General features: G+C 55.0%; 1 protein-coding gene across 3 annotated transcripts; it reads left to right on the forward strand.

Moving 5' to 3' along the window:
- Nucleotides 1-691: 691 nt before the first annotated feature.
- On the forward strand, nt 692-15805 carry LOC138823396 (L-gulonolactone oxidase). 3 transcript variants are annotated; one of them, XM_070016731.1, is made up of 13 exons: nt 692-915; nt 1500-1632; nt 2371-2472; nt 3766-3891; nt 5093-5187; nt 5827-5917; nt 8391-8576; nt 8797-8904; nt 9968-10044; nt 12706-12855; nt 13013-13094; nt 14269-14359; nt 14862-14983. In XM_070016731.1, the coding sequence occupies exons 2-13, from the start codon at nt 1630-1632 to the stop codon at nt 14888-14890; spliced, it is 1140 nt and encodes a 379-aa protein (XP_069872832.1). In that variant the 5' UTR covers nt 692-915; nt 1500-1629; the 3' UTR covers nt 14891-14983. The 3 variants fall into 3 exon arrangements, with proteins under 3 accessions (XP_069872832.1, XP_069872829.1, XP_069872831.1); XM_070016728.1 differs by having other exon boundaries at nt 694-915; nt 13013-13177; nt 14862-15805; XM_070016730.1 differs by having other exon boundaries at nt 694-915; nt 1547-1632; nt 13013-13177; nt 14862-15805.
- Nucleotides 15806-18663: the final 2858 nt, after the last annotated feature.

Below are 18663 nucleotides of genomic sequence, written 5' to 3' on the forward strand. Positions count from 1 at the left end.
AAGAGTTCTCAGATCTTTACCATCCCAAAAGACAAGGCAGATTCGCCCCTCTGAAGTCTCTCTCCTGACTTACTGTCTAGAAGAGGGCATGGGGGGAGGAAAACTTAACTGCTTTCTCATGTTTACGTCTGAGTCTTGCCCCGTTGATATTTGTCAAAAATAACTGTTTCCCTGTCTCCTCATCTACCTGTGCTGCGTCGTTCCTCGCCATGGATCTTGTTCTTTTCTCAGATCTTTTATGTGATTTTTAGCACATGGATAGAATCAAGGTTGTTATAGAACACGGATGTTTCTCGTGTTCTTGTGCACTGGCCCCTTACCAACTAGAATCTGCTCCCTGTCATCTAGAAAAGTCATTAGTTTGGTTCTACACTGCCCTGTCTTAGTACACTTGGTGTTAGTGATGTTAGTCTTCTTGACCCTGGTTTCCTAGTAGTGTCTCTACTAAGAATGACTGACTTCTAGATCTCCTCTCTCCTTGTATTCGATCTTAACTTCATACCTTAAAGACTGGTCTTAACTGCCACTTTTCCAGTATGTTTGTCACCCTGTAAGACCCAGGCCACCACCGTCACTCACCTCGTAGTGTGTCATTGGTGAATGTGACTGCTCACATGCCTATGCACACACACAGGTGTGCCTCTCACCCCCTGGGCAGGACTTCTCATGTGCAACGTGGCCAGTGCCCAGCTGTTTCTCCTCCAGAGCTGTCAGCCGTGGCTCAGGCTCTTCCCAGACACCGGCTCTTGGCTTGGAAAGATCTACTATCCTGGGTGCTCAGCACCTTTTCATTTGGCTTGCTGCATTAGTGTGCAGGGCGTGTGGCATCTCTGCAGGCAGAGTCGGCTGAGCTAAGGGATTGGAATCAGTGTCCCGGAGCTCAGAACACCGGCAAGCTCACCACTGGGCACAGAGGTAAGCACTAGCTACCCTTTCCAGTACTGACCATGTCCCAGGCTAGTGCTTCTCATAAAGCAACTGCACCCTGCATGTTGATCTCAGGAATTAAGCACAACTTGTCCCAGTGTATGAAAGAAGAGGCAGGTCCCTGGTGGTTACCTGGCAAAGTGTAGGCTAGGAACCCAGGGGCATCTACAGCAAAGCCTTGCTCGGTGTATGGATCTGAGGAAGGGCAGGGCTCTCCTAGAAGACAAGGCCTGCAGCCCCGAGGTCCTTTTCTGTGTCTTCCTGGAGGGGATCACCCTGCTCTAATAGGCCCCACCGTGGGGGTGTCGGCCCCTCGTCCCCCGCTGACTCCCCAATCATAGTCCTCCTGATCTATGGTGTCAAGGATCCAGTTTTGAGGCTGGCAGGGTTCTTTGGCTCCAGGATCTCTAGAGTTGGGCTCAGAGACCCTGCAGCTCTTAGGAATGGCTTTCTGGGCCCTCTAGCCTGCCCAGGGCTCCAGAGCAAGGGAGGGCCCAGCCGCAGTCAGTCCTGTGACCTCATCCTGGGGGCGGAGCCTGTCCGGCACTGATTACCTGCCTCCCTGCCCAAAGCCCCTCACCCCACGCTGTGACAGCCCATTCGGCCTGCGCTCCCCCAGGTGGACGCATCTCTGTTCCTGCTGCCCAGAGCATTGACCCTGAAGACAGCCAGAGCCAGCCAAGGCCACTGACTGCTGGAGCCATGGTAGGGCCCGTGGGGTTCCAGTGGGTACAGCTCCAGGCGGGCCCTGGAAGCTGGGTGTGGGGAGAGAAAACTGAGCCAAGCCTGAGGCCCTGGGGTGGACTGGGGGAGGCCACAGGCACCCTCTTGGAGTGAAGGCTCTAGGGAGGTGCTGGGGTGCTAGGCTAGGTCTGGGAGGCACAGGCCTGGGCTGGACTCCTGTGTCTTGTTGTGTGAGCTTGGGGAAGTTACTTTTAGCATTATTCAGTTTCACTGCTACTAGGCCTAAGTTAGGTATGAGACAGAGAGGAGGCCAACGTAGTATCTGTCCAACAAAGGGAGCGTTAGCCCGGGACTCCAAGCTGAGGCTTAGAAATCAGGGGACTGCCCTGCCCTGAGCTGCTCCGACCAGCCCCAGCCCCAGCTCCCCTGGGCAGCCACAATCCTTCTACCCGCCCCTGAGCAAGACATCCAACAGGCCGAGTCCTACTTTCTCAGACCCCACCCCTCACCTCATCTTGGCCTAAGAATGGACAGAGCTTTCTGTGTAGTCTGTTCATCTGACCAGAGGCCCGACATGGCCCCACGTGGCTTCAGAGCTTCCGACGTGCTTTGATCTTCTACTTGCCCTGACAGCTGGGGGAGGGGGGGGGAGCTGGGCCTCGCTCTGTGGCTGGCTGCCATGATGAGTGGGGTGTGGGGTGGAATTCAGACATGACCCGGATGCTTGCCTGCTCAGACCTGGCTTGTTGCCTGATACAGGTCCACGGACACAAAGGAGTCCAGTTCCAAAACTGGGCGAAGACGTATGGCTGCTGCCCAGAGATGTACTACCAGCCCACATCCGTGGAAGAGATCAGAGAGGTGAGTGTTCATCTCATGAGCTCACCAGGCCCAGATGCCCAGCCCTGGAGGCCATGAGCAGGAAACCAACAGTGAAAGTGAATGGGGTAACTTAATGTGACATCAGGCATCCAATCATCTCCAGCATTACCTACTGCCTGGAATAGACACTGGAGAAACAAAACTCTAGGCATTGTCCGGCCCTGGGAAGCCTTAGTGCTCAGTTGGGATGCGGACTGGAGGTTTTGTGGCCAGCCTGAGAAGCTGAGGCTTAAACACAAACAGAAGGACTGGGCATGGCTCCATGGAGAGAGCATGTGAGGGCCTGGGTTCTAGCCCCAGTATTGCAGAATAAAAACAGGAAAGAAAGAGGAGGGAGGGAGGGAGGGAGCAAAGGAGAGAGGGAAAGAGGGAGGGAAGAAAGAAAAAAAAAGGAAAAGAGAGAGGGAGAAGGAGGGAGGGAAGAAAGAAAAGAAGGGAAAAAAAGGAAGGAAGGGAGGGGGAATGAGGGAGGGAGGGAAGAAGGAAAGAAGGAAAGCCAGAAGGAAGAAAGGAAGGAAGGAAGGAAGGAAGGAAAGAAAGAAAGAAAGAAAGGAAGGAAGAAAGGAAGAAAGAAAGAAAGAAAGAAAGAAAGAAAGAAAGAAAGAAAGAAAGAAAGAAAGAAAGAAAGGAAGGAAGGAAGGAAGGAAGAAAGGAAGAAAGAAAGAAAGAAAGAAAGAAAGAAAGAAAGAAAGAAAGAAAGAAAGAAAGAAAAAAAAAAAGCAAGCCAGCACTGATGGCTGATAACTGTAAGCCTAGCTGCTCAGGCGGCTGAGATCTGAGGATTGTGGTTCAAAGCCAGCTCAGGCAGGAAAGTCCAGGAGGCTCATCTTCATTAACCACCAGAAGTGGTGGTCATGTTGCAACAAGGAGAATTACAAAATGTCATGTCAAAGCAAGCTTTACAATGTCGGTGTGGGGGGGGAGGGGGGTATGATTGGGTGGGGGGGAGGGGGGAGGCTGGGAAGGGAGGTGAAGGGTAAACAAAGGAGGAGGCTGCAATGCTTGGTAAGAAATGTATGCATTATCCTGCCAATGTAATTGTAACCCCTCTGTACAGTATGTTCTCAAATAAAATAAAATTAAATTAAAAAAAAAAAAAAGAAGTGGTGGTCACTTGATAGGATGGATGATAAGCACTGGGGTCCGAGCTCAACAGGCCGGGTCTCTGAGGCCTGGGGCACCTACGCCCCCTTCAGGCTGGGCCGGGTCCTTGCAGGCTCTCTGGCTTCTCCGAGAAAGGCCCGCCTCCCACTGTCTTCCTTGTCTTGGCAGGTGCTGACGCTGGCCAGGCAGCAGAACAAGCGGGTGAAGGTGGTGGGTGGAGGTCACTCACCCTCCGATATCGCCTGCACCGATGGCTTCATGATCCACATGGGCAAGATGAACCGGGTCCTGAAGGTGCTGCTGCCCTTGTCTGCCCCCACCCCGGACAGTTCCCTGAGAACCCCCTGATTCCTGGCCCACTCCTGCGCACCCCCACCTGAGCCCCCCTCTGGGATTGCCCAGGCTGCCTCTCGGGTCTGCCCAACCCCAACAGCCATGGAGGCTCTCTCCCAGAGCCTCCTCTCCCCTTTGCTAGAACCGGAGTAGAAAAGCTGACTCCCAAAAGGTCCACTCACAACGAACCCACAAGAGCCCTAAGTGGGGCTCAGCTTGATTTAGAAATGGAGACTGGAAATCAGAGAGGGTCAGCGACTCAGCTGGACATAGATCTAGGACTGAGCCTGCTCCTCGCGTGGGCATTGTTATTCTTTTCCTAGCCTCCCCTGAGCTGTAGGCTTTGCTGGGTAAACTCCCCTCCCCGCAGCCCGCCAGCGGGGCTCGGCCTTCCTCTCTTGTTTTCTTCATTTGCTCAAGCTGACCATTTCTGCCTCTTAGGAAGATATCCTAGCCAAGGCATCAGTCGTGGCAGTCATTAACTCTGATTGCTAATTAGTGAGGACTGGGCGCCAGCAATCGATTTTCCCGAGCTCTGTCTGTGTCCCGTGTCAGTGGAATTGAGCGTGTGCTCTGAGGTCAGATGCACGTGGAGTCAAACTCTCCTTAGGTTCTGCCGCTGACACTGGGTGACCTTGGGCGAGCGCCTTCACGTTCTTGGATCTCAGGAGTCACCCCTGTGAAATGTAGACTGTCCCGGCGGCCCTGGGCGCTGCTGGGCGGGGCGTGACACCGCACCCAGTCGGCACCGCAGGCTCCAGGCAGAAGTTAGGCGTCTGCTCATTGCCCTGGGCGTCGTAGCCTCTGCACACGTGCAGGTTGTCCTGCGAGAGCAAGGGGAGAAGGCCACTCCATGTAGAGAAGTCGACACCCTGAAGGCCCTGAGGCTCGTTTCCTGCCTCCCTTGCCTAGCTTCACCATCCCAACCTGGCTGGGCCCAGGGCACGGTAGCTGCAGAAAGCCCCACCCTTCCCGTGCCACGTGACCCTCCTCCCTGGACTTGCAAACGTCTGCATAAAGCATCCCTGAAGCCCCACATCTCCAGGCTGGGCATCCTTTTGACCACAGGAGATGGACACATGCCTGAAGAGCCTGGTTGTGGGGGATGGGAGGATGGTGGGAAGGTAGCCTGTCTCCGCCCAGCTTGCGCTGGCTCTTGCAGGTGGACAAGGAGAAGAAGCAGGTGACGGTGGAGGCTGGCATTCTCCTCGCTGACTTGCACCCACAGCTGGACAAGCATGGCCTGTCCCTGTCCAAGTAAGAGCCCTCTCTCCCGTCACGGGGGGCGGGGCGGGACAGCACCTGCTGCTCTAATAGGCCCCGCACTGGAGGACCCAGCTGGTGGGAATTTCTCAGAGGAACCTTTTTCTCAGGAACCTGTCTTCCCCATCAAGGTGCCCATCCTCCGTGGGCTCAGGGAGTGTTACACGGAATTAGCAAGAATCGCACCCAAGCAAGGCTGAGCATTCAGTAATAGGCTCAGACAGAGTGGGGCTCTTGTGGACAGAGTGTTTCTACAACTTTACAACTACCAGCTGGAGATCAAAACACAAGGCTGTGCCAAGTAAGCTGTGAGAGTCAGGAGAGCAGTCCGACAAGTAGGGGCCCTCCTGGCTCCCCTGCCTGAGGCTGCTTTGTCCTCTCAGAAGGAAGCATCAGTGTTAGCTCAGTTTAGTACCAAGGGATTTCCTGCAGAAAGGGGTCTTAGGGCCTCCGAGCATCTCAGTCAGGCCTCCATCTTCACTGGCCTGTGTTCCCACTCACTCATATTGCAAGGTTAGGGGAGATGTGGGGTGAGGCTGCGGGCAGAGGCTGAGCAAACCCTTCTCCCCTTCAGGGCCCCCCCCACTCTCTCTATCCAGGGGAGTCTAATTGCTCTCCCTCTTGTCCCCACAGCCTGGGAGCTGTGTCGGACGTGACGGCAGGGGGCGTTATTGGGACTGGGACGCACAACACTGGCGTGGAGCATGGCATCCTACCCACCCAGGTAAGTCTGCCGCCTCCACCGGCGGCTCAGGTCCAGCGCCACGCGCCCCTCCGCCCTCGGCCCCCTCAACGCCACTGTCCGCAAGGGTCCAGCTTGAGGGACTGGCTAAGAGACCTGGGTTGGGACTCAAGCCTCGCGCCCCCTTTCACGGGATATAATCACGCAGTTGTGTTGCCTAAAGTCTCCGGATGTTGTTGCTGTGACGTTGCCAGTTAAAATGAAGAGTCCACTCAGCGGGGGGTGGGGATGCACACCCATCATTGTCGGGGGAGAAGGATTACAAGGCAGAGGCCAGGCCACGTTAGCAAGACAGCATGGCAAAAACTAAACACAACCAAAAGAGCTGGAGACGTGGCTCAAGTGGTCAATGTTTCCCTCCCATGCTTAAGGCCCTAGGTTCCATCCCCAGCTCGTGGAGAGAGAGAATCAATCAGGGTCTGATCACAGGTACAAAACACGAAGTGGTGGCCAGCCATGAGTGACTCAAGATGTCCTTGTCAGCAACGACCTTTGTTGAGGGCAAAAGAAAAAGGAGGGGCAGGACCTTTAACTTTCTCTACTGGGTAGGAAGGGCCCGATGTGGAATCCTTCCACGGCTTTGCCATCGGCTTTCCAAGACAGCGCAGTGGTAACTGGAGGTGAAGCAGCCTGAGAGCCGCCCCACAAGATTTGCCCCGGGTCGTAGACCTCTCGCCAGGATTCGCATATCAAGCTGGTGTTGATCCCATGATCAACAGAGGAGGAAAGTCCTTTGGGGAGACCACACATCAAAGTGCACACAGAACTTACTGGCCACTTCTCCTTGCAAGCCTAGATGAGCAGGCTTGATAGGAAAAGTGGGGCCGGCCGTTAGATCTTACCCGTGATACCGACGGGAGATGTGGGTGAGCTAACTGATGAGCCTGGACCTCTTGTGAGTCCATCACCTCCCCAAAATCCATCAGCATGCAGCCGAGACTTTAGCATAGGAGCCTCGGAAACATTTCAAATTCCAGCCGTGACAGCAAGGAGCAGCACCTGCTGTGCACCAGGCCCTTGGATGATTCAGGACATCGTCTCATGTGGTCCTTGCCGACCTTCTGAGGTCTTATTCCTGTTGTTCCTCCTCTCCACGGAGGAGGAGACAGAGGTGTTAAAAATCATGCCCAAAAGCCAGGCCCCAGTGGCTAGAGCCTGTAATCCTAGCTACTCAGGAGAAGTGACAGCTGAGGATCTCCATTTGAAGCCAGTGTGGGCAGGAAAGTTTTTGAGACTCTTATCTCCAATTAACCACCAGAAAACCAGAAGTGGCGCTGTGGCTCCAATGGTGGTGCACTAGTCTTGTACAAAGAAGTTCAGAGATAGTACCAACCAAGGCCCTGAGTTCAAGGACTGGCATGCACGCAAACACACACACACACACATACACACACATGCCCACATGCCCACACACGCCCACATGCACACAAATCATGCCCAAGATCCTAGCTGTCATGCACATATACACACATGCATGCATACATACACACACACACATGCCCACATGCACACACATGCCCACATGCACACACATGCACACATGCACACACATGCACACATGCACACAAATCATGCCCAAGATCCTAGCTGGCATGCACATATACACACATGCATGCATACATACACACACACACATGCCCACATGCACACACACACCCACATGCACACACATGCCCACATGCACACACCCACCCACATGCACACAAATCATGCCCAAGATCCTACCTCTCATAAATACACAGCCCTACCCGTCACAGGCTTTTAGATCTTTTTGTGAAGCATTTCCCAGGTGAGCTCTCATCGGTTGCTCTGGATCTAGCTTTCATAAACAGTCATCACGAAGCAGAAACTCTCCCCCAGCTGGCCACCCTGCCCTGCTTCTGCCACTTCCTCCTCTTGCCTTTGGTCGCTGTTAATCGGAATTAGTTCAACTGTAACTGTTCTCTCGCCCTGAGCACCCTGCCACCAACTACACATGTCAGAAGCAATTTCCATCCAAATTAGCAAAGAGCAGAGCGTGGAGAAGGGCTGGAGCAGCAATGAGAGCCGTGCCCTCGGGGAGGAGGGTCAAGGGGAGACGCTGGTGTTTTCCAACTCCATTTCCAGCTGAGCGGCTGAGGGCTTGCAGAGACCCACAGTTTCTGACTGGGTGTGGCTGGTCTGGAGGGCCACCCTGTGTCACCAAGGAGGGACAGATTCATTCCGATTGTGGGGAACCCATACTCTAGGGCGGTGAGGGTCACCAGGGCTGGTATGACCCAGAGGCCCACAGGCCCTCATTTTGCCTCGCTAAAGTAAGCACTTCCAGGAGAGATCTTGGCTCCTTTGCAGCCTGCCTGTCACCTGGCCGTCCTGGGGCGTGGCCTCCCTTCTGAGGACAAGCCCGGAGCTTGGGGGAAGCTTCTGGCCAGCCTAGGGGCCAGGGCTGTGAAGTGTGGTTCTTCTCCACGGCCAGGTGGTGGCGCTGACCCTGCTGACGGCCGATGGAGTCCTTCTGGAATGCTCCGAATCCAGCAATGCAGACGTGTTCCAGGCTGCGCGGGTGCACCTGGGCTGTCTGGGCGTCATCCTTACCATCACCCTGCAGTGCGTGCCTCAGTTCCACCTGCTCGAGACGTCCTTCCCCTCCACCTTGAAGGAGGTGCTGGTCCCTGGCTCCCCCTTCAGCCTCTGGATGAGGACTGGGCCTCCGTACCCCCTCCTCGATCCGGAGGGGTCCTGGTGTGAACCAGGATGGGATGGTGTGAACCACTCCCCTGGGTGGCACCATCTTCTGGTGAGAGGATGGGGCTCACTTCTGGGGCTCCCCACCCTCTTCCCACGACCAACACAGCCTGTTCCCTCCCCTCTGGCCGGGCCAGGTCCTCGACAACCTGGACAGTCATCTGAAGAAGTCAGAGTACTTCCGCTTCCTGTGGTTCCCGCACAGTGAGAATGTCAGCATCATCTACCAGGACCACACTAACAAGGTGACCGCGGCCACACCCAGCTCTGCCCAGCCCTGACCCTCTCCACCCGCACCCCACGCCCCTGCAGCCACCCTTCTCCTCCCGGGGTGGCTGACACTCAGGTCGCCCCAACGGCCAATGCGCCGGGCTAGCACTGAGTATGAGGCGCAAGGCAGACGGGCTGGAGGTGTGGAAGAAAGATAAGAAGGCAGCCAAGTGGGGCCAGTGTGTCCCAGAGGAGGGATGTGTAGGTACAGCCAAGGGAAGGCTAGACGTAAGGCGGACAGCAGAGGACAGAAATATAGGCAGGACTGAGCAGGATGGAGAAGAGTCTCAGACAGCCGGGAGAGACTGACAAAGCCTCGCACTTCCCTCATCTCCAATCTGCAACAGAAGAGAAGAGTCCTTTCCGCCCTCCCCATGTCATAGTAAGCAGGCTGCTCCTCGTGGAAGAAAGCAAAGCTATTATCAGTGTAAATGCCCATGAGACCAGGGAACCGCTGTGTGTAGGGGCCAGCACAGAGCGCCTAAGGAGCGGTTGCTGGAACCAAGAGTGAGGACAAGCGCATGTCTTTATCTTGTGCAAAATCAGTGAGAGCACAGAGAGAGAGAGAGAGAGAGAGAGAGAGAGAGAGAGAGAGAGAGAGAGAGAGAGAGAGAGAGAGAGAGAGGGAGAGGGAGAGGGAGAGGGAGAGGGAGAGAGAGAGAGAGAGAGAGGGAGAGGGAGGGAGGGAGAGAGAGGAAGAGAGAGAGGGAGAGGGAGAGAGGGAGAGAGAGAGAGAAAGAGAGAGAGAGAAGGAGAGGGAGAGAGAGGGAAAGGGAGAGAGAGAGAGAAAGAGAGAGGGAGAGAGGGAGAGAGAGAGAGGGAGAGGGAGAGAGAGAGAGAGAGAGAGAGAGAGAGAATCATGAAAAGAAAGCGGCCTTCATCAGTCCTGGGGGGTGGGGGGGAGCGCACCCTTCTTCCTTCCTTCCTCCTCGGCTTGGAGCCACTCCCAGAACACATCTCCCTAAGAGGACCTTGTGAGAAACAGGTCAGAAGGCAGCTCAGCCCGGTGCTGAACTAATGACAAATTCTCCTTCTCAGCCACCGTCCTCTTCAGCCAGCTGGTTTTGGGACTATGCCATTGGATTCTACTTACTGGAGTTCCTTCTGTGGACCAGGTAGGGGACAATGGGGCCTTTGCATAGCATCTGCCACGTGCTGGTGAGGATGCATTCCCCATCAGAAGCGTAACGCCTTAGCCTTATGCATACAGATGGAGTCTGTCTCCCAGGTCTAAACAGAGGTGCTCATCCCAGGAGTACATTCGGATCACTTGGAGAGCTCAGGGTCATCTTAAGGGTAGTGGAAGCCTTGGGAAGGAGTCTGAACAATGGATTCTTTTTTTTTTTTTTTTTGCTGGTCATGCGGTCTGAACTCTGGGCCTGGGCGCTGTCCCTCAGCTCTTCAGCTCAAGGCTAGTGCTCTACCACTTGAGCCACAGCACCACTTCCAGCTTTTCCTGCTTATGTGGTGCTGAGGAATTGAACCCAGGGCCTCAGGCATGCAAGGCAAGCACTCTACCACTGAGCCACTTTCCCAGCCCCAAACAATGGACTCTTAAAGAAGCCAGCCAGGATTAAATGAAAGCTATCTCTTTGTAGAAAAAAGAAAACTAATTTTGTACTTACTCCTACAAAAGAACTCAGATTAATAGTGCCACCCTCAGCATGAATTTCCTGCCTTTGGATATAGAAATAGGACACTAAACTGTGTCTAGTCTAAAATAATGTAAGCTGTCCAGCTGCTGTGTGCAAGTAGATTGGACGGGAAAAGAGGGGATAGGTGGAGGAATTGTTACATAAGTGCACCTGAACCAGGACTGATGTGGCAGTAGCAATGGAGATGAAAGGAAGGGGGTGTTGAAGGAGGATGGACGGATAGATAGATATGAAGAGATGAATATAAGTGAGTGGATGGATGGATGATGGATAGGTGAGTGGATGGATGGATAGAGATGAATGGGTAGATGGAGATGGAAATATGGATGGAGGTGGATGGATAGATGGTTAGATAGATGGAGATGGATGATGGATAGGTGAGTAAGCAGATGGGTAGATGGATGGATGGATGGATGGATGGATGGATGGATAGGTGGGTAGATGGATGGATGGATGGATGGATGGATGGATGGATGGATGGATGGATGGATAGGTGGATAGGTGGATAGATGGATGGAGAGAGATAGATGGATGGATGAGTAGAGATGGATGGATGGATTCCAAGTGTGTTAGTCAGGATATGATATTTCATTCCTGTGACAAAATACCTAAGACAGTCAGTTTTTAAAAAGAAACATTTACCTTGGCTCTTGACTTCAATGGGTCCAGTACATGAGTACATGACCCCTGGCCCCACTCCTGAGGGCCTAGGGGGAGGCAGAGCCTCATGGCTGAGAAGGCAGAGTGTCGCAGAAGTGCTGGCTCACGGCAGCCAGGAAGCAGAGTCAGGCGGAGGAGCTCTGAGGAAAGAGCTGCCAGGCCCGCCCTCCTAACAGCCCGCTCAGCCACGAACTGATCCATGCGCTAATCCAGTGATGAAATCAACATCCTCACCAGCCAATCTCTTCCCAGAAATGCTACCCTGGAGGGGCTAAGCCTCGAGCACATGAGCCCAGCGAGCTCATGAGCCCAGCGTGACCCAAGCCAACTAATCTACAGATGAGAATTCACCTGCACATGTGACCAAATACAGCTCCCACAGTCTCTGAGAGCCTGACCTAATGACCGTGGGCTTCTTATTGCCATAGCCTGACAGAAAAGGGGTGAAAGGGGAGAGGGCACAAGCGGAGGTCTGGGCCCGGGGGACTTCCACACCTCTCCTCCGCTGCATCCGCTGCTGCCAGCACGTTCCTGTGAGCCCAGGTCTCCCTCTCAGGCTCAGAGATGATGACATTTTTCATTTCCTTTCCATGGTTATAAGGCTCTGAGTCTCAGCCTCACTCTGAGCAAGCCGCAGACACCATCAATGGTTTACAATGTGCCCAGTGCTGATCGGATCCCAAGCACTGAGCCATGGGATCAGTTCCTGGGCCGCTTTTTAATCACTGCAACCTCCCTGGAGGGTGATTCCTTACCCATAATTTGCTATTAAGGAAATGAGCTCACTTTACGGAGGGCAGTTGATGAGTGGCTGGGAGCAGACCCCTTTCCCCAGGGATGAAGACCTCCTTCGTGTTGTTCTGGTGTCAGCCCTGCTACTTGAAGTCAGAACCTCACGGTCTCAGTTGGCTTTCTTTGCTCCAGGTTGGAGCTCTATCACTTGTGCCACACTTCTACTTCTAGCTTTTTGATGGAGTTAAGCGTTTCACAGACTCTCCTGCCTGGGCTGATTTCAAACTGTGATTCTCATCCTCAGATCTCAGCCTCCTGAGTAGCCAGGATGACAGGTGTCAGCACTGGTATCCAGTGCCATTAGCTTCTTAATCCATATAATAATTAAGAATAGGATGAATACCACAGTCTTCCTGGAAATTAATCTGTCAACAGCCTGCTGAAAACTCCCGCACCCTTTGCCCCAACAAGCTGGTAAAGCTTTGAGACAGAGACATTAGTGACAGGTGACGAGACACTGAAAATTGTCCAGATAGTTATGAACGATGGCTGCTGACTCAAGCCAGCAAGCGGGAGAAGGAGTCACAGCCATGCTGGTTGGTCTCCCGACCGAGAGCAAGGCCTAGGTTTGGAAAGACCCCAGCCCAGTGCCTGGCACACAATGGATACCAGGTGTTAGTGATCTGCTCCTTCATCCTGCCCACCGCCTCCCTGCCCTGTGCCCCACAGCACCTTCTTGCCGTTCCTTGTCTCCTGGATCAACCGCTTCTTCTTCTGGCTGCTATTCACCCGCAAGAGGGAGAACAGTCATGTGAGCCACAAGATCTTCACCTACGAGTGCCGCTTCAAGCAGCATGTCCAGGACTGGGCCATCCCCAGGTAGGGTCGGGTCCCAGGCCACCAAGAGGAGGAGGCAAGCTGGAGTCCGAGCCTTGTCACCGGGGAGGCTGGGGGCTCAGGCAGAACCCGGGGCCAGGCATCTGACTTCCCTGTCCCACCCTGATGTCTGCATTCTTATGGCTTGGGCTGAGGCCAGAGAGAAGACCAAGGAGGCCCTGCTGGAGCTGAAGAACATGCTGGAAGCTAACCCTAAGGTGGTGGCCCATTACCCTGTGGAGGTGCGCTTCACCAGGGGTGATGACATCCTGCTGAGCCCCTGCTTCCAGAGGGACAGCTGCTACATGAACATTATCATGTACAGGTGACAGGCCTACTGCCGGGGAGGGGCGGGACCATCATGTACAGCTGACTGACAGGCCCACTGCTGGGGAGGGGCGGGACCATCATGTACAGGTGACTGACAGGCCCACTGCCGGGGAGGGGCGGGACTATCATGTACAGGTGACTGACAGGCCCACTGCCGGGGAGGGGCGGGACCATCATGTACAGGTGACTGACAGGCCCACTGCCGGGGAGGGGCGGGACCATCATGTACAGGTGACTGACAGGCGCACTGCCAGGGAGGGGTGGGACCATCATGTACAGGTGACTGACAGGCCCACTGCTGGGGAGGGGCGGGACCATCATGTACAGGTGCTGACAGGCCCACTATCGGGGAGGGGCGGGACCAGGTGGAAGCTGTCCCCTCCACTTTCCCAACCTTTCACTGCCAGCTCAGGTGCCATCTTCTGATCCTGGCATCTGGACACCATCTCTCCCCTTTTCTAAGATCTCCTTCTGCCTCCCTTTCACATCCTTAAAAGCAACCTTCCTCTCGCTCACTGTTATCTCCAGCATCTCAGTCAAATGAAAGAAACTGCTGAGGAGCCCAGGGGACAGTTCAGGGATGCACAGCTCCTTGGAGAGCCTGGGAAGACTGAGGGAAGTGGGCTTAATTGGTAGAAGGCCAGCTGTGTGGAGAGGCTCATACCCCAGCGGTGTTCTGGTCTCTGTTTATCTTGTTTACCTGTGAATGCAGACCCACATGAGGGAAAGCTGTTGTGTGGATGCATCACAACATGCATATATGATTTTTTTTTTAATGAAGTCAGTTCTCACACCAGGAAGACTGACTGGCAGCATCTAGTAGGTTGTGTGGTCACATTTTCCAGGCATTCAACGAGTTGATCGAGTCCACATTCAGATTCCAATTAGATAATGGGAGGGGCGCACATTGTCAGAATCCTTTTTGGAGGTGTGGTGAACTGAAGATCTCCATGGCGGTGTCTGCTGCTCTGTCCTATAGGCAGAGCTAGCCCTCCCCCCCCCCCCCCCGTCCCTCTCCCCCTCTCCCACCAGCGCTGTGCTAAGAGAGGGTGGGGCTGGCTCACCACCTGTTTCTCCTCACTGCAGGCCCTACGGCAAGGACGTCCCTCGGCTGGACTACTGGTTGGCCTACGAGACCATCATGAAGAAGTTTGGAGGCAGGCCCCACTGGGCCAAGGTAGGACTTGAGGCCAGAGCTGTTGAGCTGTTGAGCCGCGGAGGGCCGCGGCTGTGTGCCGTGGCCTCCAGCAGAGGGCGCCAGCCCTCCCTGTTCCTTAAGCGCCCAGGCTGACTGGCAGGAAATGCCAGGGCCTCACCTCCTGTCCCAGACCCCGGCCTCCTCGCCAGGGCTGCGGCTCTACCAGCCCAGAGGTTGCCATGAGAAACGTCCCCTCCGTAGCTTTATCTGGTTCTCACAGGAAGCAGCGAGCAGGATACCACAGGCACCCACAAAGTGTATCACACAGCCGCCACATTGAAACTGGGGTTCCAGGGTGGCCTGGCCCCTTCCTGCTCTGCTTCCCAGCCTCCTCCTCCCCCATGCTGTTTGGCTCCCTACACCGTGGGCCCCGTGCCTCTAGGAGGCTGGCGTCACAGAGGCTCGCAGGCAGGGGAGCATGGAGAGGCAGCCTCCAGACCTGTGCCTCTGACAGGGAGGCCGGTTGTCCCTGCTTCCACAGGCCCACAACTGCACCCGGAAGGACTTTGAGAAAATGTACCCTGCCTTCCCCAAGTTCTGTGCCATCCGTGAAAGGCTGGACCCCACCGGAATGTTCCTGAATACCTACCTGGAGAAAGTGTTTTACTGAGGGGGGAGGGAAAACAGGCTCCCCCTCCCTCTCCCCCACCCGCACCTCTCCCCGCCCGCCTCCTGAAGCTTGCAGCCCTGCAGCCAGTGACCACCCCCCCGCCCCATCCTCGGGATCAGGAGGTCACCCCCACCCCCACCCTGTCTATGTCTTCATGGAGCCCGTCCCCCACTTTCCTGCCCAAGCCATCGCACCTCTTTCCAGGAAGAAGGGGCTCCCTAGCCTGATCTGCCGGGGAGGAGCCAGCCGGGCGTGGAAGTGAACTTGCAGAGGCCCGCAGAGCTCTGGCTGGGCCTCCTTGGAACTGGACTCCTTAGCCAGAGCCTGGGCGGAGATAGAGGCCATGGGGGCCCACTCTCTTCCGTCCCGCGGGATCTTGGGCACCCGTGGGTGCGTACCCACTGGCTGCAGGGCTGCCTTCCCCCAGGCAGGTCCCCGGACCTTCTGGGCCCCCAGCCTGACCTTCTTTCTGCCTGTCCCTCGGGCCCAGGGCTCTTCTGAATGAAGAGGGTGCTCCCTGGCTCTAGCACCCGCCTCTCCCCTCCAGGGTGATTCTTGGAGTTCTGCTTCTGGGGAAACAGGTCTCGGGCTTGCCTAGCAAATGTTCTTTATATTTCTTTTTCCCACTTAGTTTCATACTTTGTGGCCTTCGGGAATGTTCTGTGAAGGTCACCTGTGGGCCAAGTCCTGTGCAGGAGTTAAAAGAAACTGAAGCTATCCTTCTGCCTTTGAGAAATGGGTCTTTTAATCAGGTAGCCATAAGCGGCTGCTGTGCAGAATATAAGAACTCAATAAAAACATTCAATATCAACAAACGCGCCGGTGAGTTCAATAGAGCTTTGTCTAACGGTAGCCAAATGGCGATGATGCGTGGAGATGCTCACAGCATCGCTGACTAGGGAAATGCCCTTCCACCATCGTGAGTCCCCCTTCACGCCCGCTATGTTGCCTGTGCTCAAAATCTGCTTTTGCTAAAAAGTACTCGCCGTTTATTGGGCCCACGAATGAACTAGAAGCAGGAGGAAAGCTCGATGAACGTCACGGCGTCTGCAGCGCGTCTGTCTTCGCTCGCCATTCTCTCCGCAGTCCCGGGCCACCCCCTGAAGTCCTGGAGGGCCGGCATCCAGCATCCGACCACAAGGGATGAAACACCCCAAGGAAAGGAACAGCAGGCCTTGCACGGAGCCCCAGGCCCCCCGTAATCAACTGCCAACATCAGGATTGGTCTAAACATTCTTCTATTCCCAGGCAGCGGTAACTTTGACCAGATCGCTCCCCTCAAGTGGTCAAAGCGGGAGCTTCGCCAGAACCACTCAGCTGATCCGCGCCATGCTCTGGCCTGGACTGTGAATAATTACCCATTCCTTTTGCCACCTGCACACATTTTTTGTCTAATACAAAAACCCATGTGTCTGTCCTGGAAACAGGTGGACGGGCTGCATTTGTCCCTCCACACAGCCTGTCCATTGGGGGAGGGGCGGGCATTGCTCCCTCCTCTGCCCCCCCCATGGTGTTGGGGTGAGTGGTCAGACCTCCATGGGGATCCCCTCGTTTAGGCCTGGGGCCTCAGACTCCGGTTTCATCCAGATCAACGTCAACAATAACGAACATTCTGGAAGCAGAAGCTAAGTCCTGTGTGGAGTGGGGCCCTGTGCTCCGCTGCTGGGAAGGCGGGCCTGGCCGCCGCTGTGGGAATGGCATGGTCCCGCAGGGCAAGCAGGTGGAGGAGCCGTGAGTGAGTGCTCCCCGCGTTCTCCACAGCCTGAGGGGGAAGACGCCAGCCAGGGTGCCCGCGGCCGGGCGAGTGGGGAACCAACAAGGCCTTCCACACCACGGATGACCCACCACTCAGCCCTGCGCCTGCCAGAGCCTCGGGCTAGCCTTCCATGCTGCCGTCAGCCTCACCCCTCCCTCCCTCCTCCTCCTCTTCCTCCTCCTCCTCTTTTCTCTGCTTCCTCTTCCTCCTCCTTCTCCTCCCCTCCCCTCCTTCCTCTTCCTCCTCCTTCTCCTCCCCTCCTTCCTCCTCCTTCCTCTCCTTCATTTCATTTTGTGAGAACTACTAAGTGTTGTTGCTCTCCCACTGAAGCGACTCCCTCCATCCTTTTGCTTTTGTTTGGCCTTTCCCATCAGTCCTTGTGTTTTTGCAGGGGTGAAACCAGGGAGAAGAAATGCCCAGCAAGCTAACCCCTGAGGCCTCAGAAATCCTCAAGTCCAGCCACCCCGCCAGCCCCGCCCCTCTGCACATGAGGAAACGGGCTCAGAGAGACGAAGACTCTCATCTCGTGTCACCTGCAAGATAGCAGGCCATGTCTTCCGTGTTCCCCACCTAACAGGCCTCACTGCCCTAGTTTAGATGGCTTACATTTTAATTTTTATACGCTATGAATCTGCATCCTATTCCATTAGGACACTATGCTTCGGGGTTTTATTGTGTGTGCCAGTTCTGAGACTTGAACTCGGCCTGGGCACTGTCCCTGAGCTTCTTTTTCCCAAGGCTAGCGCTCTACCACTTGAGCCACAGCACCACTTCTGGCTTTTTCTGTTTGTGTGGTACTGAGGAGTGGAACCCAGGGCTTCCTGCATGCTAGGCAAGCACTCTACCACTGAGCCACCTTCCCAGCCCCAGGTCACTATGTTTTAAATTGTTAAGTAATGTTTTATTCTATTTTTTTGGGTCCGGTCATGGGGCCTGAACTCGGCCTGGGTGCTGTCCCTCAGCTCTTCAGCCCAAGGCTAGCGCTCTACCACTTGAGCCACCTTCCCAGCCCCAGTAATGTTTTATTTTCTAAATCCTGAGTGGCATTTCTGCTTTGGCAGGGAAGGGTACTGGGACTGCTCCATGGGTTTTTTGGGGGGAGGGGGGGAGTTGGCACCTCACAAGTACTCGACTAGAAGAAGTAGGGGAGCCCACACACAATGGCTTCAGCCCAAAAGCTCAAGGTTCAGCGCAGAAGAAGTTCAGAAGAGAGAAGCAATCAAATGTTCCAGAAACAGCTGTTCCGGTTGCCAGGAAACCTGTGTGTCCTTTGGGGTTTAGGCTTTTGATAAATATAATCTATTATTTGATCTGGATCTTACTTTGCCTGAAGGTCATCTATCTAGAAAATTCTCACGGCAAAGTCCTTTAGACTTTAAGTGTTGTGTTCTGAATCCAAAAACTGACCTCCTGCAGATGGCCTGTTACTGAGCCTTCTTGATTCTTCTGACTAGCACCTGTTCCAAGTTCCCCCGACCCTGCCCTCCAATCGGCTGAACCTGAGGCGGCGTCCCTAGCCCGCGCTGCCCCCTGGTGGCCAACTCTCTCCTCATCTCGGACAGGAAGGCCTGGGGCGGCCGCGGGGGCTGAGGCCCAGGGCTGCTCCCAGGGCTGCACTCCCGACAGTGAACAGTACTTGCCTGCAGCCTCAAGAATCTGGAATGGAGTAGAACTTCCCACGCCTCCCCGCCAAGGGGGAACTACCTCACGGCACAGCATCGAGGTTGGATTTAGGGTGAGAGGAAACGGGCAGATCTCACGCATGGTGGCAGCTTCTCCCCGCGTGCCCTCCACTCCAAGAAAAAGAGGGGCCAGGAGAGCTCCGCGGGTCCCATGAGATGCGGCTACCTGGCCACCAGCTTCCCAGCTGTAAAGACGTGGGACATTTACACGCCCAAGACAGAGCCGCCTCACCTC

Source organism: Dipodomys merriami, unplaced genomic scaffold, assembly GCF_024711535.1.
Source record: "Dipodomys merriami isolate MVZ:Mamm:240054 unplaced genomic scaffold, mDipMer1.0.p SCAF_12, whole genome shotgun sequence".
NCBI classification, from domain to species: domain Eukaryota; kingdom Metazoa; phylum Chordata; class Mammalia; order Rodentia; family Heteromyidae; genus Dipodomys; species Dipodomys merriami.

Excerpts from the sequence above, each read along its gene's own strand:
- LOC138823396 (XM_070016728.1), top strand. Across the intron at positions 8,577-8,796 it reads TCCCCTCCACCTTGAAGGAG|GTCCTCGACAACCTGGACAG; the intron begins GTGCTGGTCCCT and ends TGGCCGGGCCAG. Across the intron at positions 10,045-12,705 it reads GAGTTCCTTCTGTGGACCAG|CACCTTCTTGCCGTTCCTTG; the intron begins GTAGGGGACAAT and ends TGTGCCCCACAG.